This window comes from Aspergillus melleus (genome assembly GCF_016097325.1).
Source record: "Aspergillus melleus strain CBS 546.65 chromosome Unknown contig1, whole genome shotgun sequence".
Taxonomy (NCBI): domain Eukaryota; kingdom Fungi; phylum Ascomycota; class Eurotiomycetes; order Eurotiales; family Aspergillaceae; genus Aspergillus; species Aspergillus melleus.
The window spans coordinates 4,099,560-4,124,096 of record NW_025763370.1 but is presented as its reverse complement, the minus strand read 5'-3'; the positions used below and the strand labels follow the sequence as shown (position 1 = coordinate 4,124,096).

Sequence of the window (24,537 nt, the reverse complement as noted above, 5' to 3'; positions counted from 1 at the left end):
TCTTTGTTTGGTAGGTACAAGACACAGGTACAAGTTATTTCCCTCTTCTTCTCATTCTTCCTTTCAGTTCGAAAAGAACCATATATACTTGTGATTTACATGATACAGCAGTAAACAATCTACAAGCATTCAAGAAATGCACAGGAAATTCTATCTCTATTCCATATAAGCGATGAATATATTAATTCTATAGGCCGCATTTGCAGAACTCACTTCCCCGAAAACAAGAGAGAACATCAATAGTGCGGGAAAAGTGAGCTTCGTTATAAAGGTTCAGACCAGTGGGAAATGTAAATGAAATAAACCGCAATTGCCTCCAACGGTGGATAATATATGCAGGAAATGAATCAGACAGACAGTCCACTTGTACATGCTGCCGGAAACCGAAACCAAACTTTTAACATGAAGAGGCTTGCAAGGAAAAAGAGGCGGCGCTGGGAAGATAGGTCGTGATATAATGCGTGTGTATGTGAAATAGTTTCCCGGGTTTCTACATGAGTTGTAGAATTGGTGGAGAATCTTAGGTATAGCGGGTATGTGAAGATGAGTCAAACGGGGCCAAATGTGTCGTGCGCATGCAGTGGCTCGAAGGCATACCCCAGTTTAGGCACTGGTGGCGGGGACTTCATTCTTCGTTTCAGTGGTAGGGTAATCTTGGTGCTTCGCTGAAGTCCCTTTCGCCCGCCAGGTCGACACTGCGGGAATATCGGCCTTGAACCGCTGCTCGTCGGTACCGTAGGCACGAGGGGTGAGCTTGATCAGCGTGTGAAGGGGGACTTCCATCCACGGACTCTGTTCCTGGGGCGTGTTGAGGAAATAGGCATAGATACAACGCAGGACTGCCTGATGGGTGACAATAATCACGTTTTCACTGCGCTCCAGCTCCATGATGATCGGTTCCAGTCGGATGACGACGTCGCGGTAGGACTCGCCTCCGCGGTAGCGATAGTTGTACTTGTCCTCGTCGCGTGCGGCGAAGTCTTCGGGGTATTTCTGCGCAATGTCCTCGTACGTGAGTCCGTCGCAGACACCAGAGTCGAGCTCGTCGAGCGCCTTCCACTCCAGCTTCTCGAAGCCCGTTTCGGCGGCAAGGTGACGGGCCGTCTGAATTGTGCGCCGGAGAGTGGACGTCCAGATGACGATCTTCGTGTTAGGAGGAACACCCGACTTTTTCAGAAGTCCCGGGAGAGCTCGAGCATACGCCTCTCCGCGCTCGGAGATGCTGGAATCTCCGCCAATCTTGCCTACTAAGTTGTACTCGGACTCTCCGTGCTAAGCGGATGTTAGATCAAAACTTCCATTGCATAATCAGAAGGCCACTTACGCGAGACAGCCAAATCGAGCGAGGCTTGATGTGGAGATTTTGGATGTAGTAGACTAGCCGACTGGATAGATAGTCTTTGATCTGGTTAATGATTACCGTGGAGCCGACATTGATGAGCTTCACATATGTAAAGTGCTTCTCGTTATCGTCGATGGTCTCATAGACCTTTTCGTAATTGCGGATTCGATTGCGGAAATCCAGCGCAGCAACCTCAGGATCCTGCCCCTTGTAATCCGGCGACGTGGTTTTGACCTCGAGAATGTTGTTCATTATTAGGTCTTCCTCGTCGCATATCGACTCGACAAATAACGTCTCCACATTGGCCGCATCGCAGCTCTCATAGATCCAGCGACGTCGCTCCCTCGTGGAATTGGTGGCATCAAGGATAGCAACGACGCCTTTTCCCGATGCAAACCATCGGAGCATATCAGACATGGCAGCTTCCGCGGCAGCTCGCCGCATTTTCTCGCCCTCGCTGTTGTGAGGGTCGAAGAAAGTGGCGGTTGGCTGCGGCGTGTTGTTTCGACGGTAGCTGCCCACGTTGAAGACGCGAGCAGGGATGCCGACCCACGCAAGATATCTCATGGCTGATTTCGTCAATCTCACGTTCTACAAGTGCACTCTATGCACGGATAGGCGGGAACGTACCTTTGCCAGCTATGAGACTTTTGCCTCGGGCTGGCAGGCCAACCATGACCACGCAGATTTTCGTGTCATCTGACTGCAATCTAGTCAGCATTCTGGGGTTTGATGGGATTTTCCTTGCTGGATGGTCGGGATGGTCAAGTGGTGTGGCGAATCAGGCAGATAGAGTATGCATGGAGCGCAAATGAGTGATAGTAACAAGCAACCTAATAGAGAGCAAAAGAAGAAAAAGGAAAGAAGAAAGCCTGTTACAAAAGTTGTATACTAGGTTCCCTGGGTCAAGTACCGGGCAGACTATAACGCAAGTAGTGGGCAGCTGCCAAGGCAGAGCGACCCAGAAGCCAGAAGCCGGGGAACAACGCAATCAATAAATCATGAACATCTAAACCAAGCACTTACACTGGCAAAATAGCTTTTGTGGCCATTACCCCTCCTAACAGCCGCCATAATGGGCAACTAGCAACGGAAACCGAGAGATGAATACGAGATAGGAAAAAGGCAAATTGAGACGAAAGACCTCGGGCCAAGACCAGACAAACCGACCGGACAAGAGGGCCGGAGAATAGGGAACTTGGAGGGGGGGAAGCCGTGGGAGAAGTAGTAGATTGGACCCAAAACCGGGTCAAGGAGAGTTAATGGCGTAAGACCGGGGAGAGGAAAGCTCCCTTTTTTTTGTCTTTTGCTTTGCTGTCGGAACTCCAACCGGCACAATTCTCACCGAAGAACAAAACAGACAGTTCCGGCTGTCTTCTCACAGGATGGAATTCGTTTGCAAGGGGGAAAAAGAACAAGAGATCTGGTTGGATCCCATTAAGCCCCAACAGCCGATGCGGTGAAGAAGTCGAGGGACAGCGCAGACGTCATGCCGCGGGGCAAATCAACCGATGGCCCGCCGTTGTTTAGGACAGACGCAAGAATTGCGGGTGGACCAGCCCTGGTAGCGCCGGGGATGCAGGATGGAAGATGGAGATCAGAGATGAGGCTTTTCGAAGAAAATCAGGAGATTGAATTCTTCGAAGGGACTGGGAGACAATGCCTTCAAACAGCGCACCACGTGATGTCCCGGACGTTTTCGTCGGGTAAACTCGCGGCCGGCGCTTTGGATCGGAATGATCGACGCGGCACAAGTCGGCTAGTCTTAGTAGTCTACCTTTAGTGTAGTAGGTCTACGGATTCTAAATGTCTATAAGGTACGTAGTACTGGGCAAAGTCTTTGTGGATTGCTTGAATCATCATGGTCATTCCGGAGTCTGTCCTCCATATTTCCTCCCGGGTCGTCCCAAGATACCGCAAGGGATGGTGTCTATGTCATGCCCTCCGGCTATATACATCCAACAACCAAAGAGGCTATTATGCATGTCGTTCAGATGCTTTTCTAATCATAACAAATAAAAGCCTTCTCTCGCCCCGAGAATTGAAGGCACCAAATCTCTAAACTTTTTTTGTGTCCTTTTGCTCCTTTTTGACTCCCAAACCCATGCAAGAAAAAACAAGAAAATTCTCCAAATGGCCGTTATTTTCAAATGCAAATGGTGCTCTCTTTCTGTCTTTAAGCATCAACCGCAGTCTCGGCAGGTGCAGCCCCATTCTCCCGCGAGCTCGACCACTTGTTCTTTCTCTCCTCGGAGTTCCAGGTCTCTCCGCGGGCTCGCTGCACCCGGATGTTACCACCCCAGGGTCCCTCCTTGCCGTTCAGAGCGTCCATGGCAGCCTGCGTTTCTTCAACGCTGCCAAAGTCGACGAACAAGTAGTAATGGTCACCGGGCTCGAACCGTTTGGCGGGATGAGGGCTGAACAATTTGCTGATGTTCTCACTGATGGAAAGGGTTAGTATCGGATAGACGGTACACTAAGACTGGCGGGACATACATGTTGAATCCCTTGAAGAAGTTCGTGATGTTGCTGGTAATCGACTCCTGGTCGCTCACGCGGGGCAGTCCCCCGACGTACAGACGACGGCTCGAATCGGAGGAGTTGGTTCTCTGGAAGACGGGGGCGGCGGGAGGAGCAGGGGCACTGTCGTCACGGCGCCATCGGTCCATACCGAAGGGGGAGGAAGTCTTGGGGGTACGCGGGGAGCCATCCGTCCGGGGTTGCTGCTGCTGCTGCTGAGACCGCTCGCTTTGCGACTTGACCACGCCCGGCTTGATCTTGACGGGACGGCCCAGCATATCGTGACCGTCCAACTCGACCATCGCGCGCTCAGCCAGTTCCTTCGTCTCAAGGTCCACGAAGCAGTATGAAGGGTTCCGGCCGGTAAAGGGATCGATGGCGATATCGATGCGCTCGCTATGAAAGCAACACTTCAGTTGGGGACCATCCTTGGCACAATATATTATTCTTTTTCTTCTTTTTTCTCTCACTCAGTCATACATTGGGAATTCGGCGGCCGTGAACAGTGCCTGCACATCCTCCGATTTGGCCGTGTAGGGCATGTTGCCTACATAGAGGCGGCGTCCCTCCGAGATGGCCTGCGGGACATGGGGACTCGGTTTGCTGAATGCGACTCGCGAGGTACTGGTCTTGGGGCCGGGGGAGCCGGCACTCTGGCCGCTAGGGCTCTCCTCACCCTTCACGCGCCAGTTGGGGGAGTGGAAAGCACGGCCCGTCGTTCGAACGCCGTTCTGGAAGCCAGTTTTGGCGGGAGCTAAAGTAAGGAACCCATTAGTCGATTCTTTTGCAGTACTGCACAACGCTTCCTTTGGATGCAGCCCCGGATTGAGCAGTCCCCATCGGTTTGTTCGCTTTTCTGTCTCGTTTGTTTCCTACACACTTTGTTCCTGCGGCCTAGGACTCTCGGGAGCGTCGACCATTTTGTCGGATGAAATTATTTGAATGAAAATGAGGGAATGTGAAAGAAAGTTGTAGGAAGTCTGTCGATCCCAAGGTGTTAGCGTTCAGTTTATATATTTCCTCATTCGACAACAATCAAGGTAAGTAGAAACCGCACGCAAATCACTTACCCGAAAGGGGTATATCACAGCACAAAACCTGCAGTAAACAGAGACAGGTACTAGGATATGGCTGGAAAAAGACTCAAACAAGTCAAAGATTGATAGGAGAAAAGAAGACGAAAAAAGAATACTGGACAAACGAAAAACCAAGCGCCCTGGCTGAAATGATGCCTGCGGGAAAAAAAATGCGGAATTACTTTTTTCGCCGCGGGACGCAAAGAAAGCGAAACAAACGCAGCAAACGGCGGGCCTGTCGCGTTCCGCGCGCTCTCGCCTGTGGTTGGTTCGTTAGCGAATGCTTTTTTAGCTCCGTCGACTCAGCTATTTAAGGCTCTTCTTCTTTCTTTCCTTGCACTGCCGCAGACATTTCATGGTTCCAATTGAGTCTCGATCGAGCTCCTCTCACTAATCACCGCAACACTCACTCAACTTAGCTTGCAACATTCGCATTCGCCATCCTAATAGGTAAGCTGCGACTCTCTCTTTCCCCTCTTCCTTTGGGACATTCATGGATGCAAATCCAGTCCAGCCACCACTTCGTATGAAGAAGAAAGATTTCACACAGACCTGTTCCGAGCATTTATCCATGCGGATTAACAATCGTACCAACTGCTGTCTGACGAAGTTCCGAAACATTTGTTTTGCATGCATTGATCTGTTGGAAACATAAAACTAACTTGTCATTGTGAAGTTATAGGATCGGACCTGTATACGCATCGTTAGATCTTTGGTGGGTTATATAAACTGGATCGAAAGAAGGGGTCCTAGCCAGGCTGTATCCCTCGAATTAGCTAGTTATATCAATATCAATGAGACAACTTGGGCTTGAAAATCTGTTCCGCTATCATGAGACCGTAAATCATATCATATCGTATATACCTTGATGCCGGCATTTACAGGACATGCTGACCTTCCAAGGACTTGCACCCGGCTCAAACCTAGAACTCAAGATCTGTGGTCTGACTTGAGTTACGTGCACAATATCAAGATCATAATAAATCCATTGCCTTTTAGAAGAACGCCGCGACATCAAGTTCACATAATATCAGCTCATCTCAAATGAACCACAAGAAAAAGAAGATGACTAGAATCAATAAATACCTACAATCTCGTAGTCAACACGAAAGGTAAAGAGAAAGAAAAAGATGAAGGATAACAGCGAAGATAATACAAACGACAAAAATCAAATAGTATTAAATCCCGCCTCCGGATTCACCGCCGACAAATCCTCCCTTTCATACAAAACCTCCGGCTGCACCTTCCTCCTCAATATATACCGTTTCACAAAGAACGGAATCTGCCGCAGCCCATAAGCAGCGTGGAAATGCGTCGAGACTGAAAACACCTGATCGAGTTCCTCCAGCGTCTTTCCCTTCGTCTCGGGCAGCAGCATCAGTATGAGCCACCAGCCGACGATATTCCAGCCCGCGTACCAGCTGAACGCGCCCTGCGGGGTGAACGCGTTACGCAGCGACGGCCACGTTATGGCGAGGAGCCAGTTGAAGAGCCACGTCGTGGCGGTGGCTAGCGCCATGCCGTAGGATCGTACGTACAAGGGATATGCTTCGGCGGAGTAGGTGAAGGGGACGGGGCCTTCGCCGGTGGAGTAGACGACGCCGAAGAGGTAGGTGCCTAGGGCGATGCAGCCGAGGCGTGCGGAGTTGTGCGTGTCTTCGGGGATCCAGAAGCTGAAGCCCGTGAAGAACATGGCGATGGCCATTAGGGGGAAGGTGGTGAGGAGGAGGTTGCGGCGGCCGAAGGTGTCGATCGTGTAGACGGCTGGGATGGCGAAGAGCCAGTTGATTAGACCCCAGCCGAGAGAGGCTGTCAGGGCGTTGCGCTGGTTGGTGGTCTCGAGGAAGATTTCGGATGAGTAGTAGGCGATTACGTTGACTCCTGTGAGGTTGTTGTTAGTATAGATAGGTTGGTTGATTATTTGGACGTTGGTGTTTAGTGAGACATACCACAGAACTGTGTCTAATGTTAGCCATGTTTGGAAGAATTGAGGGGTAGAGATCATACCTGTTGCAGAAACATGACAAGCTCAGAGGCAATCAAAGCACGTCGATTACGAGGCACGGCGATCAACTCTAAGATTTTGTTTTGCCCAAGCTTCATGGAGTTCTCTGCCTCCAGCAACGTGTGCATATAGTACATGTCTCGGGCTGCTTGGATCTTGGTGGGCCGCAGACTGCACATGGACTGGTATGCTTTGGCATACAGATTCCGGGACATGTACCAGCGTGGCGACTCGGGACAGGAGAAAACAAAACAACAGACGAGGAGGGCCGGAAACATGGCTGATCCCATCATGAGGCGCCAGTTCAAGCCGATGATTCCAGACTGATCCTGCACCTCGAAGAAGGCGAGATCCGCCGCATAGCCAAACATGATGCCAAACGCCGTCCACATCTGCCATTGCATCACCAAGGCACCACGGATAGCTGGCGGCGCCGTTTCGGCAGCATACACAGGGACCGTGGCGGACTTGGGCCCGATGCCGAATCCCAGCGCGAACCGCGATATGAACATGTGCCACCAGGTATTCACGCATCCTTGCCACAGACAGGCCAGCGCGGAGAAGCAGCAGGTGATGAAGATTGTTCCTCGTCGACCAAACCAGGCGTTGAACGGCACCGTCAGCCAGCAACCGATGACGGCGCAGCAGAGATAGGGAGCGGAGTTGACCAGGCCAACCAGCCAATTCGACCGAGAATCGTTGCCGCTGATACCGAACTGATGCTTGTAGAAGATCTGCGCGCCGTTGACGACCGTTTCATCTGAATCGAAGGATGATATTAGTTCGTTTCTCGTGAAGGAGAGACATAGAACTATCTTCAAACAGATCGAAGCACTTACCCATTCCCTGGACCGCAGCCGACAGTGAGCACAAAATAATGACCAGGTACATCGTCCACGGCTGGGACCAACGATTTGTGAATTCCTTTTGCAAAGCCGCCAGTTCCTCCGCCGTCATGCTGGGCAGATTAGTGACCTTCTCCGGCGTCTGCGCCAGGACAGCGCCGATGCCAAACGCGCGAATATCCTCTTCGTCGCCGATCTGGTGAGTGATGGCAAAGGTGATGCCTTGTTTGCGCAGTTCCTCATGACTATATCCCGCCAACGGATTCGCCAGCTTCGCGTTCAGATTGCGCCGGGCCCGTTCGGCCGCCGTCCCGAAGATGCGGCGAGGCAGGATATGCTCTTTATCCGTGGCGTATTCGACGTTGTGATGCTCGGGGATTGGGTCCCCGAAGACCCCTATCTCGTCCTTGCCAGGCATCTGAACGGTTGATTGCCGATAATGGCTGGATTGATCACAGAAGATGGTAGCGCAAAGCTGGACGGACAGTAACACAAGCGAGTAGTTGGAGACCGCGGTGTGGATTCTTCACGGACGACGCTAATCAAAAGGACATGTGAAAAGGGCGCGGGTGGAAAAGGGCCCTGAAATGATTTGCGCAATAGAACAATAATCGTCGCAAGCCCGTACAGGGATCAAGGTCCTAGGACAGCCAGTGTCCAGGTAGATGGCATGCCTGTTAACAAAGGAGGGCGACTACGACAAAGAACCGAAGTGCCGGGGCGACTGATAAAAGTATGGATGGATTCACGTTAGTGAGCATTAGGGGCAAGGAGTACCAAGGAAGTATCAGGAAGAGGGGCGAACCATGAGGGACGGAGAACAAGGAATCTCACGATGAAAGGTGCGACAGACAAGGCCAAGGAAAGACGTTGCGCTACTTGACTGGCAAGCAGAACGGAGGCATCCGGCACGGGAGGGTTCCAGAGCAATCACCCGTGGGCTGACGGAATGGAAGATTCCAGCCATCTTCTAGTGTCGGAATGTGCTTCTCCTGGTTTCCTGTTTTCAGAACAGCCTCCTGCGAGAAGTTCGAGGTCAGCACAGGACTGATTGGCGGAGCCGTTCGTCTGCATAAAGAGAGGCTGGGAGGTCCATCAGTCGAGGCAGACAAAGGAGGCATTGCGCTTCGTATTCACCCGGCCAAGAGGCACCCGTCAGGTCAGCAGGTGGCCTCTAGACTTAACTGGGCGATTACATTCACTCGTGAGGGTGTGGACCAAGAATCAACAAAGACTGGGATGGAAGTTTGACCGGGGTGGAGGATTCAAGCTGATCAGTTATAGGAGTATATATATAGAAGTTCAAACCCATGCGTTTCATAGATGCTATCAACCATACCATGTCAGGCAAGGCTATTGACAGCGGGCCTGTTGACTGCGAGGTTCTCTGGCAACTAAAGCGGGGTCATTTCTATCGGATGGACTTCCTTGCATGTCGGATGCCAACTGGAACAATGGACTCTACTCGGTCTGTCAGGTTCCGAACGGATCAGTCCATCCGTTCGGATCTGCTATTTACTCTAGAAATTATACTTTCCAAGGAGTCTACCCGACGGGAGATCCGCCATGACGTCCACTTCCCCGCATTCTCCTTCGGAACCTGGGGTTGATGGCTTCTTAGAATTTAACAGTTTATACGAGTGTTGGAGCTTGCTTCCTACGTCACCCCCAAATGTAGTTTTCGGAAGTCGGCACGAAGCCTGTTCTATAAAGCTAGCGCAATTCCCTTGCTTCGTTGCGTCTATCTCTCCATATTTACTATCTCACTTTCTGAACAATCCAATTGACTTCCGTGAAAATAAATCACAGGAACCAACTGTCTGTCATGCTCGGAAAGATCGCCCTCGAGGAAGCCTTCGCGCTGCCTCGCTTCGAAGAAAAGACCCGCTGGTGGGCAGGTCTCTTCTCCACCGACGTGGAAACCCACGTCAAAGAAATCACAGACATTAACAAGATTCGCGTGGAGCATGCCGATAAGCACGGCGTCGGCTACCAGATCCTCTCCTACACAGCCCCAGGCGTCCAGGATATCTGGGACCCGGTTGAGGCGCAGAGCCTAGCCGTCGAAATCAACGACTACATCGCCGAGCAAGTGCGCGCCAACCCGACTCGATTCGGAGCTTTTGCGTAAGTATTCTGACTCCGCATTGATACCGACACTAACCGGTGCGGGGGTATTCTTCCCTCTAGAACGCTCTCCATGCACGACCCCCAACAAGCCGCCGACGAACTCCGCCGCTGCGTCGAGAAATACGGCTTCAAGGGCGCCCTGGTGAACGACACGCAACGCGCCGGTCCAGATGGCGACGACCTGATCTTCTACGACAGCGCCAAATGGGACGTATTCTGGCAGACGTGCGCAGACCTGGATGTGCCATTCTACCTACACCCACGCAATCCCACAGGCACAATCTACGAGAAGCTCTGGGCAGACCGGAAATGGCTGGTCGGACCACCGCTCAGCTTCGCGCACGGCGTCAGCCTCCACGTCCTGGGGATGGTAACGAACGGAGTCTTCGACCGACATCCGAAGCTGCAGGTCATAATGGGCCATCTAGGCGAACACGTCCCGTTCGACATGTGGCGGATCAACCACTGGTTTGAGGACCGCAAGAAGCTGCTTGGATTGGCGGAAACCTGCAAGAAGACGATCCGGGAGTACTTTGCGGAGAATATCTGGATCACGACGTCGGGGCATTTCTCGACGACGACATTGAACTTCTGTATGGCGGAGGTTGGGGCGGATCGGATTCTCTTCTCGATTGATTATCCGTTTGAGACGTTTGCGGATGCGTGTGCCTGGTTTGATCATGCGGAGTTGAATGGTACGGATCGGTTGAAGATTGGTCGGGAGAATGCGAAGAGGTTGTTTAAGCTGGGGGAATATCATGATAGTAGTGCTTGATTTGTTTGATTGGGATATATTAGTGACGCTGTTGATATGAATTGAAATGCAATTGACCTGTACGAAGTTGGTCATTTTAAACAGAGCCCCAGGCTTGCCAAATCCAATGTAGTATCTTGAGTAGAGACATCATAGATATGAGGATGCAGTAGAAAAAAAAAAAAAAAAAAAAAAAAAAAAAACAACTCTTTGCGTTTCCCTCAAGAGATGAAAGCTAGTTCGATTGCGGTTGTACTGACCCTGAACCTTTGGATCAAAAGATGATGATTGTGTCCGCCGGATTCGATCTTTTCTGATCTCGAGACTGCTTCGAAAAGAGGTTCAAGTGATATCAAACTAACTCACTGTAAAATCAGTTGATATAAACTTGAATGTAAGGAATCTCTGGCCGGCTCAATCTTCTGGTGATATCTGATCTAATAATCAGTGAGAATTCAGTACTTCCAATACAGCACAATAACCAATTTACACACCATCAGGAATGACCGCATAGTTAAATTGGCATATCAAACTTTGTAAGGCAAAGAAGGGTTCATTCTATTCCTCACGGAATCTGATCCACGAGGAAACCGCATCAAAGGACCTGTGTATATCGTTTCACATTTCTCTCACTTTTAGCTTGCATATACTGTGATCAGTGACCAGAACGGAAGGTGTTTAGTGACACATACAAATTTTTCATTTTTTAATGGTTTTGTTTTCCAAGTGTTTTTGTTTTCAAAAATGGAATAGAAGAAAAGGAAACCAAGACAACGACAGCAGAGCAGGTAGGTAAACGTCAAATATAAAAATAAATGAGATGAATCAAGGAAAGAAGAAGATCATCCCCTCTACGCCCCGAGACGAACCCCCCCGTCCACCTCCTGCTGGTAGGCAACGTTCTCATCGTCCCAGATTGCCTGATAATTGGCAACTGTGCCCATAGCAGGACTGATGAACTGGGCCTTTAGTTCATCATTGACCACCATGATGGCCTTGTAGTTGTCGACCGTCCGCTGTAGGATGGTCCAGATTGAAATGAGAAGGCGGGAGACGGCCATGCGCTCGGCGTACAGGACGGTGTCGTGGATGATCTGGTAGTTATAGATATTCAAAAAGTCGCTGTACACGTAGGCATCGTAAAGGTCGATGAAGATCTGCAGGAGACGGTGTTCAGCGGGGCGAGGACGCTTCAGGTTTCTAGAACATTTGATTAGCTGGGACTTTGAGCCGGGAATGAGAGGTAGGATGGATGAGATTGGGTGTTGTGTAGCGTACCTCAAGATGGGCCGAATCATACCGCGGAATTTCATTTCAGGAGAGGCCTTCTGATCAGAGGAAGCTTGGACGACGGCAGCTTTGACGGCCTGGGCATCGCGTTCCTCCCTTTGGAGGGTCTGATCCAGGAATCCGAGATATTCAATAAAAGCGTGAGCGATCGGAGTAATCTGCTCGATGACCTGCGGACCAACGAACGAGCCGGTCGAGTTTTCGGGGGTCTGAAAGATATCGAGTTCCAAGCGAAGCACGTCGTTGGACAGCGCGCTGAACTTGCTTCTCAGCTCGTCGTTGATTTCGGAATCGAGGAGCATCTCGGTCATCGCGTTGAAGGCCATGTGCTTCTTGTCGGCGGTAGACACACGGCCACGACGGACGGCTTCTTGGGCCATTCTCTTGTACTTCGAGGCAAGATCGCTTGGCTGTGCCGCAAGCATAGGATGCGCGGAAGTAGAAGAAGATGCATGGCCGAGGATCTCGCTCGAGCGCATGGAATGAGTCACGACGATGGGCTTGCTCAGCGGGTTCTGGGTCGCGTATGGGGCACGAGTAGGAGTGTTGCCACTAGGAAAGAAGCGCGAGGTAGTGCGAGGACGGACAGGAGTGATAGGCCAACCAGAAGCACCCTGATGAAGGTTGAATTCGGGATTGACACTGGGAGAGGTGCTGGGATGAGGACCGTGACCCGCGAAGGGAGTCATGCTCGGGTGTCTGAACGACATGTCTTCCGAGCGGATTCTTTCGTCTGCAACTTTGGAGAGTGCGTAAGCGTAGGCTTGTTCGACGTCTTCGTTGAAATGAGAAGCTTCGCCCTCGCCTTTGTAAGACTCGCAGTAGGCGGGAAAGGGTTCAGGGGCGCTGAGATCTGGCTCTCCGTGGGGAAAGATTGGTCTTGTAGGTGGGAGGTTAGGGTAGAGAGGGGTCTAGAAGTGGATTTGGTCAGTTGAGAAGAGAAGAAAGCTTCTGTGGGTTAGAGCAAGTGAGACTCACTGTTGTGTGCTCCTTGCTAGTAGATACTGCGTCCTGATGTGCACTAGTGTCGATTTCCATGGCCATCTTTTCCAACTGATCAGACTCGTAAGCAGTGTCATAGAGATCTACCGGTTCCTTAGAATCAAACACCAGCCACTCGTTTGCTTCAGAAGCAGGCTCAGAAGTAGTTGAATTATCGATGATCGATGTCTTTGTGAATGCAATTCCACCAGTTGGAGCACTCCCACTAACAGTGTGCGCAGTGGAAGCTTCATTTGCAGGAGCATCAACAGTAGGTTTAACCGGAGAGTCTTCATGGGAGACTTCATCAAAAGGAAAGATTTCTGTGGAAGAATCCGAGTCGGTGTCGGGAATATCAGTATAGATATGTCCAAAAAGGCTGAACTCAGGAAATGCCGCATCTTCGAGAACATCCACTTGCTGGTGATGCTGGGCGGACGAGCTTGTGACATCTTCTTCATGCTCCTCTTCAGCAGGGCGTCGTATTTCAACACACCGTTTGTAAAAGAATGCACGAAGATCAGCCATGTTTAGTCTTCTGTCACGGCGCGCCTGTTCTTGAATGATATAGTCCAGATGTTGCCTGGCTAGAACGCCCGGTGGCACAGAAGTATTGTTGGACATTTTGACTTGAAATATGTGGAACGAGGCACCGTGCACAAGATGAACTGGAAAAAGTAGAATGACAAAAACTGAAAATAAAGAACAACAGTTGCCAAGAAAAGAGATCGAATAGATTGAGTTATACAAACAGGAAAGGGTGAGGGTATAGAAGCACGATGAAGTGAGCGAGAGAATGGATGAGAAGAGGAGTTTAAGGGACAAGGCAAAAGAGATGTATGGATAGAGAGCGAGGAAGTGCGCGAGGTAATTGTTTGACATATCCCACTTGACAGTGAATACCAACAGGGGTCCTTATGAATATGAGGGTTCTGTCCCATGGGCTTCTCCAGCCTCCGCTGAGAAAGAGAATGCATGCTTGCACTAAGCCCACTATACCAAAGGCACCAGTTGTATGAACGTAGTAACAGAAGTCTCAAGTTTATGTGAAAACCTTCTGTTTTGGTGTTGGTATTCTATCGAGCAATTGTTGAAAACGAGAGAAAAGGAATATTAGGGGTGCAAACAGCATTCTATTAGTTTTTGTCAGTGTCGAAATGGGCACGCTAGTATGTTCTGTCGATAGTTGCACATTGGCCATTGACTGCAGGTTGGGCTTGAATTAATGGAACTGCATATAGCTTTGGTCCCATCAAGACATCTAATCGATGGTGCATTCGTTTCAACTTCAAGGTTTGCGAATTAGAGACAAGCATCGGTAGAAACGAAACATCCGCAGCAAGAGCCCAAAATCCCTCAAAGCTCCTAGCGAAAGAGTGAGGTTGGCCAGGACGAAGCTTGCCGGTGCAAGGCAGACTTTCACCGGCAGGAAATGTAGGATTGCTCATACGATTACGTTCGATGGTAGCCTGAAAGGAGATCTACCAATATTAGTACATGAAATTTCATGAACAAAGTTGACATTAAACTATCCGAGAGTATGTATGTACTGCACCGCGATCGAAAACGCTCACTACTTGAAACGACTATTCGGATCTGGTTGCAGAAAGGCTCTCCCTAAGAGTAATGACTGGTGTATAAAGAGGAATGAAAGAGGATGAAACAAAACGTTTCTTCCAACCATTCAACTTCTCAGACAATACCCAGAGGTTAAGAGAGCCGGCTCGTTCTTCGCACATTGACTAATCAGCACGTCATTGTAAAGGAGCGTGTCAACTTAAAGTAGTGCGATGGGTTTCGGAGTCGACACGTTCGTAAACTATGAGATCGAGACAGACTCGCGACTCGAAGGTCGAGAGATGATCAATCATCCTTCCTACGTTGCTCGGACCTATCGTTGTGTATATCACCATCGTCATCGTCGGGCAACGGAACGTCCATGACTCGTTCCCCAGCTTTTTCCAACGTTCTCCGACTCCAATTCCTTACGCCTTTGTATACTGCCTGCAACGTAGTTAGCATTTGGAGGCATCGGAGTATGACGGGGGCCAACTTACCCAGAGAAAGGTCACGACGCCGATCAAGATAACTATCCAGCTCACGGACGCAGCTCGGCTCCTACCAGTGTTTCTACCACCACTGACAACGCCGGAGCTGCGGAGGTTCCACCACTGCCAAGGCGATAAAGCGAATAGAGCTTTGATGAAGGACAGGACGCCTAGGGAGGCCAATCCCTTGAAGAAATGTTCAAACCAGGAAGGACCTCGGTCGCTCGGTAGAACATCAGACACTGTCGGGTCCCAGAACTCCGAATAATAGATGGTTTCCATGGGGTCCACGTAAAGATTAATGATGGGGTCAGCAACAAAACCAAGAAGAAACACCGTGAAAATCAAAATGCTCAAAGTCAATCCAAACTGTGCGAAAGAACTACTGATCCAACGCGCCCAGGTGAGACGCTCAAGCCGATACTGGAAGCCACAGGTGGGACAGTGCCAGTAATTCCTCTTGCCATACCCCGGATCCGCGTGTCGCCAGGACTGGAGGCAACCCTCATGGACATATCGCGAGGATCCTTTGCATTTGCACGGACGAAGCAGGCGGCCAAGTTCCGGATCTTCCGACTCGTAGACAACTCGGGGTTGGCCTTGGAGGAACCCAGGGAGGTTTTCCGCTGGAGGGTGGAGGGTGGGCAGCACGGTCTCTAGGCAGATGCGACAGACGCGAGGTGGATAATGCTTCTGAGAAGCTTCGGGGGGAGCACCCGCATCGTGGGCGCTGTGAGTATCTCCGGGCGTTTCCTCTGTCTCCGTGTTTACAGGAGCATTTGATGAGGAGCTTGCAGGCCAACGCCAGCGTGGCTCACTGTGCAGGTCCATTCTGTCCAATGACGTGTTCAAAGGTGATGGTCATAATATAGTACCCGAGGTCTCCCTGCGACCCGGCTTAATAGACAGTGAAGCTATGTGTCGAGAGAGAGAATGCGCGAGTAGACACAGATGGAAAGACGGGAGGGGAAATCCATGGAGAGGAGAAAGAAGAGGAAAAAAAATATGGCACACAGGTGTGGAGAGAGGGAGACAGACAGAAGCGCGCCGAAGGGACGCTAGCCGCTCGCCTACCGTCACCGCCCCAGACGCGGCTTGGCATCGAGCAACTGCGTCAACATCTTGTCGCCTTGCTCCGGACTCTCTGATCAAAGGAAAGCTTCACTTTGGATCCCCCACCACCCCTTTCTATCTTCCAAAGACTTTTGTCCATCTTCCTTACCTCTCTAAATCCCCCCTCCAGAGCTTGTGGAGGTACAAATCCGTCTCCATGGCTGACCGATATTCGTTCTCGTTGACCACCTTCTCCCCCAGGTAAGATGAGCTTCCCGCTAGCAACTAACGGAACATACGTGTAGCTAACATCCGCCCGCAGTGGAAAACTGGTTCAGATTGGTAATGCTTCAAGCTTCGTCTGCCATGTGATTGGAATACTAATCCGTGTACAGAATATGCCTTGAACGCCGTTAACTCGGGTGTGACTGCCCTTGGAATCAAAGGTGTGTCCGATGCGGGTTTCCTTATGCGGGCTCGAGCCATTACTGACCTTCCTTTTTGCGATGATCAGCCACAAACGGAATCGTCCTTGCTACGGAAAAGAAGTCGTCTTCGCCCCTCATCGACCCTCCTTCTCTCTCCAAGATCTCGTTAATCACCCCCGACATCGGTATGGTCTACGCTGGCATGGGTCCAGACTACCGCGTGCTGGTCGACAAGGCTCGTAAGGTGTCTCACACCGGCTACAAGCGCATCTACAACGAATACCCCCCTACCCGGATCCTGGTGCAGGACGTGGCCCGCGTGGTGCAAGAGGCAACGCAGTCCGGTGGTGTCCGACCGTATGGTGTCAGTCTGCTGATTGCCGGTTGGGACGAGGGCGTTGAGCCTGAGTCGGAACAAGCGAAGGGCGAAGACGAGGACCCGGAGTCTCGAAAGGCCACGGGCAAGACGGGCGGTATCCTGAAGGGCGGCCCCAGCTTGTACCAGGTCGACCCCAGCGGCAGTTACTACCCGTGGAAGGCCACGGCCATCGGCAAGCACGCCACGAGTGCGAAGACCTTCCTCGAGAAGCGTTACACCGAGGGTCTTGAACTCGAAGATGCTATTCACATCGCCCTTCTGACGCTAAAGGAGACCATCGAGGGTGAAATGAACGGGGACACGATAGAGCTGGGTGAGTTAATCTGGCGATCTAACACTGTTGTGTAAAGCATACACCACTTACTGACCGATCTGTAGGCATTGTTGGCCCTCCTGCTGATCATCTGCTTGGCTACGAGGGTGTCGAAGAGTCTCGGGGACCCAGATTCAGGAAGCTGACCAAGGAGGAGATCGAGGACTACCTGACCAACCTATGATTGATACGCGCTTGGACATTTGATATTCAACGAACCTTCTAGTTTAATAGACATTATCGAGTCTGCAAGGTTCTCGGGCACAATACATATAGCACATGAACCGTAAAGTTCTGGATTGGTCAGTTATGACAGAGACCTGTGGAAGGTCTACAAGTGATGCGAGAGTAGGGCGTTCTGCCCATTAATGTCTTGAGATGCAAATGCATGCGTTCATCAAAGCGAATCCAAATGTAGTCATAGCCAGACCATGTGACGGGCGGTCTGGAAAGGCCGGAAAGCCGCTCAGCTTGGAAACAGCTTTCTTTCTTTTTCTTTTTTCTTTTTCCCTCTTCTTCCTGCCGCCGGGATTCTGTGGTTGTTGGCGTGCTGAACGAACGGGTCACCGCATCTCTGTCACACAGGCAACCCTTTAGCTGCGACTTGTCGGTTTCCAATTCAACGATGGCGTCTTTCACGGACGAGAGAACCTGAGGCTTTCTTCTCCCCGCAGTACAATGACCCGACGTTAAATTATAAGGGGAAATACGAAAGCCACTCATCGCTCATCGGCTTAGCTGAACGGTCGGGACATTTTCGTTTCTTGTTTTCTATGGGCGCTAAATCTATTTGAATTTGCTGATGCTTGTCCTAGCGGCATTGGACCAATAATCTAACATTGGCCCCAAACTTTCTCGATGGCGGTTTGGACTAGCCCGAATCCTTGTGCCTAACATCCCGACAACAAATAAAACCCAGGAGGCCGTGCCTCCCTCGGGTGTATGCGAGCAATGGATTGGGTCTGGGGGATCTACGCTAGGGCCACGCAGCGTGGTCATTATAATAATAGGGGAAGGGTCCCATGAACAGCTGGAAGCGAGATTGTACCACCAACATCGTTGTTTGCACTGTGCAGGCACCTGTCAGATCTTTGTTCTCGATTAATGTGTTGTTGTTTTGCTGCTTCTGCTGCTGCTGCTGCTGCCGCCGCCGCCGCTGCAGTCACTGTCACCACCATTCTTTTTGCTTTTATGTTTTCCATCAATGTCTTCGACCGTTGTCAGAGCAGTGGCTCCTTTGTTTGGCTTGGGGCCTAGCATGGTGTCTAGTTGATGCGAGAACAGCCAAGGGAGTGGATGCGACCGCAGATTCCACAGTACGGTGGCCTTTCTTCTTTTCTTTCTTCTGTGTCTTTCTCCCTGCTTTCGAGAGCGCGTTGAAAGTATAGTGATTGCCCGCGGGGATGCTCGACTCTGGGGCAATTTTGAATGGTTTGCATTCCTTTTCCAGATGGTTTCTAAATAAATGACCCTGCCCTGGGAGGGATGGCTCTGGGCGCCTACTAATATTGGGAGCAGAATGACAACCCCCTTATAACTCATCCGACTCTGAGTTTCACAACACTGGCCAGAAAAGATATGGCAACTGCTCAAGACCCGTTAGATGGGATATCGGGTGTGCTCGAGAACGGTGGGGACGGCATCAAAGCAACATTGTTCCTCTTTATCTCCGTCGCCTGTTATAATGCGGTGGAGCTGGTGGTTCTCGTCCTGTCCACTTTCCGACGCTGGCGAGGACTTTATTTTTGGAGTTTGCTCCTCTCGGGCTGCGTCGGAGTGGTGCCATATTCTTTGGGTTTCTTGTTGAAGTTCTTCACCAGCGCCACTTCCATCCTGTCGGTTACCATGCTCAGCATCGGCTGGTGGACCATGGTCACGGGTCAATCCTTCGTCCTCTACTCGCGTCTTCACCTGGTTATTCGTGACGAACGAATCCTTCGGCGCGTCCTCTGCATGATCATTTCCAACGTCTTCCTTCTTCATGTGCCTACGACTATCTTGACCTATGGCTCGAACGTCGACAACCCACCACGCCTCTTTGTGCGGGGATACAATATCATGGAGAAGCTGCAGATGACCGGCTTCACGATCCAAGAAGTGATCATCTCGGCACTGTACGTGTGGGAAACCGTCAAGATGCTCCGGCTGGGGTCGGAGCCCTCCAAACGAAAGATCATGCACCAGCTCGTGGGAATCAACGTGTTGATGTTCGTCATGGACTTGGTACTCCTGGGCCTGGAGTACGCCAACTACTATGCTGTCCAAATCACGCTCAAAGGCGCCATCTATAGCATCAAACTAAAGCTTGAATTTGCGGTTCTCGGCAAGCTCGTCGACGTGGTCCACAGCAACCAGCGGCCGTCGTCGCTCGAGAACGCGGTGCAGTTGAACTCGCTGGATGCAGGGCATAGCCCGATTCCGCTAGCCGAGTCGTCCAGACTGCCGCGGAATATGACATTTTGCACGGTGGCCGGTGCATTGGCGTGTGGGCCATCCCGACAGGAAAATAAAGCTGTTCCTCGAAGGACGGCGAACGGAAAGATCGTGACGATGACGGAAGTGTCGACATGGGTTGATCAGCGCACAGGCAACATCCGCGCCTGATTCGAAGTCTGCTCTCTTATAATTAATAATTGCACGGGGACACCTAGGATGACGACGACTTACGATGTAAAGTATAAAACAGTATATAGGAAGCTTTTGCGGAGGAATAATAATACCATAATATAGTCGCTTGATAGTCGCTTTGCGGTATAGACTGTTGCTACGGTATATCCAATAGAGCTTATGGTAGATCTTATTCTCTTTCTAACAAACCTACATCGTCGTCTTCGTTCCACCCAAACTCCCCGTCCGAGTCTTCGTCCTGGCTGTCTGCGATCTCATCGACTTTTCGTTTTCGGGTTGTAGCGTCTAGGGGTTCGCTGGGTTCTTCTTGGCCTCCGTCATGGAGGGTTTGTTCTTGCTCTGGTTCCTGCTCTAGTTCCTGCTCTGGATTATGCTCTGGATTCTGCCCCACTTCTGGTTCCTCCCCTGCTTCTGATTCTAGTGCTTGTGTTGGCCCTACGTCTGGGCCCGAAATGAGCTTTGGAGCCTCGTCGGGGTTCTGCGCCGTCGTCACTAGATAAGAAGGACTGGGGCCAGGCTCATCAAGCGCATGAAGTCCGTCCTACATTCCAGTCAGTCTTCACCCATCGTGCGCATTGCGCAAGGAGAGAGAAAGAGAGAGGGGTAAACCAACCAGCTCAATCAAAAACGGTACCACCGTATCCTCCTCCCTCCTCACCATCACAGCCTTCCCATTCCGCTTCATCACCTCCGCAAACCGTACCCTCCTCAACCTACTCCTCTGCCTCTCTCCCTCCTCTTCGCCCCCAGAATACCGACCCTGGTACTGGCTGCCCTCGCGCACAAAATCCCGATACAGCCCCACGCGGGCAAACACGGCCGTTTCCCAACCCCCGCCCGCCACTACGGGGGTCAGGGTGGCTTGTGGCAGGCCCCTGATGCGCGTGTGCGTCTGATTCAGCGCCAGGACGGCCATGTGGTTCGTCGTAGCGAGTCTGGACAATTGGGCTGCGAGATCGCTGGTGACGTTCCATTTACGGTTGACGAGCCAGGATTGTTGGGATTTGTCGATGCGGGTGGTTGAGAGGCGGGCTTTCAGGTCTGATGGGGCGGGATAGTAGGGTTGAAAGGGAGCGGAGATAGAGTCAATGACTAGGAGGGTTGTGTTGGGGGGTGGGAAGGAGGATGGAGGGCGGTGGAGGAGGGAGAGGAGATGGGGCAGGGTGCGGGCGTGGATGTACAGGAGGTTTTGGGAGAGGTCGGGGATGGAGTCAGTGTTACAGGGAGATGGATATGGGGAAGAGGAAGAGGGGTTAGAGGAAGTGCGTGAGCTTAGGAAGTCCTTGAGTCGGGGTTTGGGGAGGGGAGAGCCCGTGTCTAGAAACGTTGTTAGCTGCTTGACGTAAGAGAGGGAACCGAGGCGCGTACCAATCCAGACGACCTTTCCTCCGGTCCGGAGCGCATTTGATGCGATGCTGAGGCTATACAAAGCGTATATCGCGTCAGCGGATCCGATGTAAACACGGGATAGGACGAGCGTACGCGAGAGAGGTCTTCCCGACCCCTGGAGGCCCGAATACTTCCGTGACATGGCCTTGGGATATTCCCTTGGAATCTTTGCCTGCAAGACCTGGAAAGTCATCGGGCGACGACGGACACAGCGCCTCGTCTAGGCGCGCAAGACCCGTGGAGATGGCAGTGGCCGACGCGGTAGACGCGTGCAACGACTGCGAGGCGGGGAAAGATACCACGCGATCTGCAAGCAGTTAGACATAGCCATTCTAGATATATTGATGAGAAATGTGGGAAGAGTTCGATAGATTAGATAGTATTTGAGAACTTACGTGGTTCTTGGCTCGATAAGCCGAGGAAGTCCGCCCTGTTCATGATGAGGAAATCTGGCAGGAAACAGTTCAAATATAATCAGCGCATACAACTCTGCGATTATTCGTCAACTTCATTTTGAGTTATTGAATGAAATTATCCGACTACCTAGGATTTGGGAGGTAAGTAATAACGAAGGAGTTGGCGGAGGTGAAATTAGCGTTGGTGGAGCCGATCATCGGGACTTTTTTTCAATCCCGGATTGATCTCCCTTGCAGTGTCGGTCTCCATCATTCCAAGCTTACGGAAAGTAGTCCAATGGATCTCATCTTTCCTGATATTAATCACCTTTATGGCTTCATTCTCCTGCTCATCTTCTATTGTCTTCATCTTCGCTCTAAACAACCCGTCTCCCCTAAAGGATGTCGCCGCCTTGGTCTCTCGGCAGACCGCAGCAATATTCAAGATGAATATGATCCCAAGTACAGCCAGGGTGTATCAAAATCCCAAACCGACGCTCATGGGAATCCCGCCTGGCGCATCAAGGCGCTTTTTACATATCCGATCAAAAGCTGCGCCGGCGTCGAGCTAGACGTCGGGGATGTTGTCCCCACCGGACTGAAATATGACCGACAATTCTGCTTTGCCGAGTATATGACCCCCCAGCCCGGGTCTACTGGCAATGCAGGGCCGACACGTCCGCACTGGACCATGCGAACCATGCGCGAAGGACCTTTCTGTCGCCTAGCGCTGATTCACCCCGAGATTTGGGTCCCAGACCCGACAGCCCACGACTACCATGCGGAGCTGGAGGAGGTGAAATCGCAAGGCGTGCTGATCATCAAGTACCCACGTCCATCTGACAGCGGAGTCCTCTTCTCTCTCAGAAAACTGGCAATCTTCCTCGGCATCATCCCCTCTCACCTTTCTTTCCGAGTCCCGTTATCTCCCCCTGCATCCCGTCTGGATACATATCCTTCCACCCCGGTCAAGGTCTGGAAAGATGCACCATTCGCCTACGACTACGCGCAACATGTCCCCTCTTCCCTGCGCGACTTCCTCTGTCCTTCAGATCCGTCTTCTTCTCCTCGCGGCCCGGTCACCCTCTTCCGAGTCGATCCGTCTCACCACAGGGAGATCTTCCGTTGCGCGCCACGCAAAGAGGAGCTGGGCTTCCAGACCGTCACCGGCTTCGCAGATGCCTACCCGCTGCATATGCTGAACTTAGCCAGCGTGCAAGATGTGGCCACCAGATGCGCGGAGTCAATCCCACGATTATCTATCCGCCGATTCCGAGCAAACATCATTATCCAGGGTCCGGAGGCGTACGCGGAAGACGAGTGGAAGCGCATCTGGATATCACCATCATCAAATTCCATCTCAAAATCTCAGGATCAACCGCATTACTCAAACCAGCATGTTAAAGACCCAGAAGCCGGCGTGGAAATCTACACGGTCTGCCGTACCATGCGCTGTAAGCTTCCTAACGTTGATCCGGACACCGGCATCCGTCATCGCAATGAACCCGATCGCACGCTCAAATCCTATCGTTGCATCGATCCCGGTGACTATACGAATGCAGCACTGGGTATGCAGCTTGTTCCGGCTGCTCAAGGTGAGTTCCCATGTCTTCTTCCTATTACACCTTTGTGTTCTTCGTAGATTCGTAGTTGGGTATTGGATATCTGGACTGGGCTGATTGGTTGCCTCTAGAGTTTACCCTCTCAGTCGGGGACGCCGTGTCCGTCCTGGAAACGGGAGAGCATTTCTATATCAAGATGTTAGCGCCGGGAGAAAAGGTTGAGGGTGTCTAATTGCTCGCTGCATTCACGTAGAGCCATGATATGGGTATTTGGGGATATCGTGGAATAATTTGTACAATAAATGTCGCGGTATACGTATAGACAATCCTATTCAATGTAGTTTTCATTCCTCGCACTCACCTCACCTCAGTCTTGTGCTTAAAAATCACAGAAAACAGCGATAGCCTGTTCCAATACTCGATTTCTGCCACATTCTTAGAGCAAATATTCTAGCCATCAAAAGAAAAGAAAGGAAAACAAGCTTATACATCCTCAACTGCGCCCCATCGCTAAGACAGCACCCCCGCGGCCTCGGAGTTTCCCAATGGGGAATGCAAGTTCCAGTCTCACATCCCTTCCGGATGGGAATTCTATAAGGGGACACATAATGGTAAAATGCGCTTGAAGGCGACTGCATTATCTGCTGGTTCGAAGACCAGTTTGTTCAACCCTATTGAAAAAGCCTATCCTCGTGGTAATCTGCATATACTTGACCGCCGAGCACTCAAACTGCTTGTTTTCTGTGCTAAGATATTGATACTTTCCTTTCGATCATGGATAACTACCAGAGGGAAAATAACAAAAATTATCAAATCTTAAAAGATGCCGAGAAAAGAGGATATGGCGCCTTAGCCACCAAAGCGTAAGATATAATTATGCTCTCCTTTGCTCATGCTTCGGTTCCCGACAAAGGTTACTGTACCAGGAGCCCCCAAGATGATACTGACCCGTTTTTCGACTGCAGATACAATATCGAACAAGTCCTGGGTTTCATACGTGCTGCGGAACATAAACGCTCTCCGTTAATCATCCAGCTTTTCCCTTGGGCAGTCAAATTCACGAACGGCCATCTCGTTCGTTTTGCGGCGGGCCTGGCACAGGAAGCCTTCGTTCCTATTGCAATTCATATGGATCACGGCCAAGGCGAGTCTCTTATACGATACGCTGCAGTAAACCTACCCTTCGGCAGTATAATGATCGACATGGGTCACTGCTCGAAAGAGGATAATCTTCGAATAACGGCAGAGCTCGTACAGTTCTGTCATGCTCATGGCAAGTCCGCAGAGGCACAACCTGGGCGAATTGAGGGCGACTTGAGGGCGGAGAAGATGGTATCAGTAATACTGCAGAGCTGGAACCTCCTATGACTACAGCTGAGGAAATGAAGGCATTTGTGGA

At 51.1% G+C, this 24,537-nt stretch overlaps 10 protein-coding genes across 11 annotated transcripts; 4 read left to right on the top strand and 6 right to left on the bottom strand.

Annotated features, from left to right (window-relative positions):
• Positions 1-136: 136 nt before the first annotated feature.
• Positions 137-3,101, bottom strand: FBP26 (bifunctional nucleoside/nucleotide kinase/histidine phosphatase family protein). Of its 2 annotated transcripts, XM_046083110.1 has the most exons (4): positions 2,369-3,101; positions 1,973-2,045; positions 1,325-1,911; positions 137-1,272 (listed from the first exon to the last, which is right to left on the bottom strand). In XM_046083110.1, exons 1-4 carry the CDS (start codon positions 2,414-2,416, stop codon positions 604-606), a joined length of 1,377 nt encoding a protein of 458 aa, XP_045939067.1. In that variant the 5' UTR covers positions 2,417-3,101; the 3' UTR covers positions 137-603. The 2 variants fall into 2 exon arrangements, with proteins under 2 accessions (XP_045939067.1, XP_045939068.1); XM_046083111.1 differs by having other exon boundaries at positions 1,325-3,101.
• On the bottom strand, positions 3,089-5,388 carry LDX57_001465 (uncharacterized protein). Its single transcript, XM_046083109.1, has 5 exons — positions 4,933-5,388; positions 4,743-4,842; positions 4,343-4,616; positions 3,839-4,258; positions 3,089-3,783 (listed from the first exon to the last, which is right to left on the bottom strand). The coding sequence occupies exons 2-5, from the start codon at positions 4,780-4,782 to the stop codon at positions 3,519-3,521; spliced, it is 999 nt and encodes a 332-aa protein (XP_045939066.1). The 5' UTR covers positions 4,783-4,842; positions 4,933-5,388; the 3' UTR covers positions 3,089-3,518.
• A 718-nt stretch (positions 5,389-6,106) lies between these two features.
• On the bottom strand, positions 6,107-8,206 carry LDX57_001464 (uncharacterized protein; the record flags this gene model as incomplete). The annotated part of the gene is made up of 4 exons (XM_046083108.1): positions 6,107-6,819; positions 6,888-6,894; positions 6,946-7,703; positions 7,783-8,206. 4 exons carry the CDS (start codon positions 8,204-8,206, stop codon positions 6,107-6,109), a joined length of 1,902 nt encoding a protein of 633 aa, XP_045939065.1.
• A 1,407-nt stretch (positions 8,207-9,613) lies between these two features.
• Positions 9,614-10,693, top strand: LDX57_001463 (amidohydrolase family protein; the record flags this gene model as incomplete). Its single annotated transcript, XM_046083107.1, has 2 exons — positions 9,614-9,915; positions 9,979-10,693. The coding sequence occupies 2 exons, from the start codon at positions 9,614-9,616 to the stop codon at positions 10,691-10,693; spliced, it is 1,017 nt and encodes a 338-aa protein (XP_045939064.1).
• An 825-nt stretch (positions 10,694-11,518) lies between these two features.
• LDX57_001462 (uncharacterized protein) lies at positions 11,519-13,567 on the bottom strand (the record flags this gene model as incomplete). Its single annotated transcript, XM_046083106.1, has 2 exons — positions 11,519-12,873; positions 12,941-13,567. 2 exons carry the CDS (start codon positions 13,565-13,567, stop codon positions 11,524-11,526), a joined length of 1,977 nt encoding a protein of 658 aa, XP_045939063.1. The 3' UTR covers positions 11,519-11,523.
• A 541-nt stretch (positions 13,568-14,108) lies between these two features.
• Positions 14,109-15,977, bottom strand: LDX57_001461 (E3 ubiquitin-protein ligase MARCH). Its single transcript, XM_046083105.1, has 2 exons — positions 15,001-15,977; positions 14,109-14,947 (listed from the first exon to the last, which is right to left on the bottom strand). Exons 1-2 carry the CDS (start codon positions 15,820-15,822, stop codon positions 14,807-14,809), a joined length of 963 nt encoding a protein of 320 aa, XP_045939062.1. The 5' UTR covers positions 15,823-15,977; the 3' UTR covers positions 14,109-14,806.
• A 156-nt stretch (positions 15,978-16,133) lies between these two features.
• On the top strand, positions 16,134-17,606 carry pre8 (proteasome core particle subunit alpha 2). Its single transcript, XM_046083104.1, has 5 exons — positions 16,134-16,305; positions 16,367-16,386; positions 16,440-16,490; positions 16,559-17,164; positions 17,230-17,606. The coding sequence occupies exons 1-5, from the start codon at positions 16,262-16,264 to the stop codon at positions 17,346-17,348; spliced, it is 840 nt and encodes a 279-aa protein (XP_045939061.1). The 5' UTR covers positions 16,134-16,261; the 3' UTR covers positions 17,349-17,606.
• Positions 17,607-18,742: 1,136 nt separating this feature from the next.
• On the top strand, positions 18,743-19,768 carry LDX57_001459 (uncharacterized protein; the record flags this gene model as incomplete). Its single annotated transcript, XM_046083103.1, has 1 exon — positions 18,743-19,768. The coding sequence occupies one exon, from the start codon at positions 18,743-18,745 to the stop codon at positions 19,766-19,768; it is 1,026 nt and encodes a 341-aa protein (XP_045939060.1).
• A 193-nt stretch (positions 19,769-19,961) lies between these two features.
• On the bottom strand, positions 19,962-21,619 carry LDX57_001458 (uncharacterized protein; the record flags this gene model as incomplete). The annotated part of the gene is made up of 5 exons (XM_046083102.1): positions 19,962-20,333; positions 20,406-21,109; positions 21,161-21,213; positions 21,275-21,488; positions 21,577-21,619. The coding sequence occupies 5 exons, from the start codon at positions 21,617-21,619 to the stop codon at positions 19,962-19,964; spliced, it is 1,386 nt and encodes a 461-aa protein (XP_045939059.1).
• Positions 21,620-21,826: 207 nt separating this feature from the next.
• LDX57_001457 (MOSC domain protein) lies at positions 21,827-23,498 on the top strand. Its single transcript, XM_046083101.1, has 2 exons — positions 21,827-23,171; positions 23,270-23,498. The coding sequence occupies exons 1-2, from the start codon at positions 21,875-21,877 to the stop codon at positions 23,368-23,370; spliced, it is 1,398 nt and encodes a 465-aa protein (XP_045939058.1). The 5' UTR covers positions 21,827-21,874; the 3' UTR covers positions 23,371-23,498.
• The last annotated feature ends 1,039 nt before the right edge of the window (positions 23,499-24,537 follow it).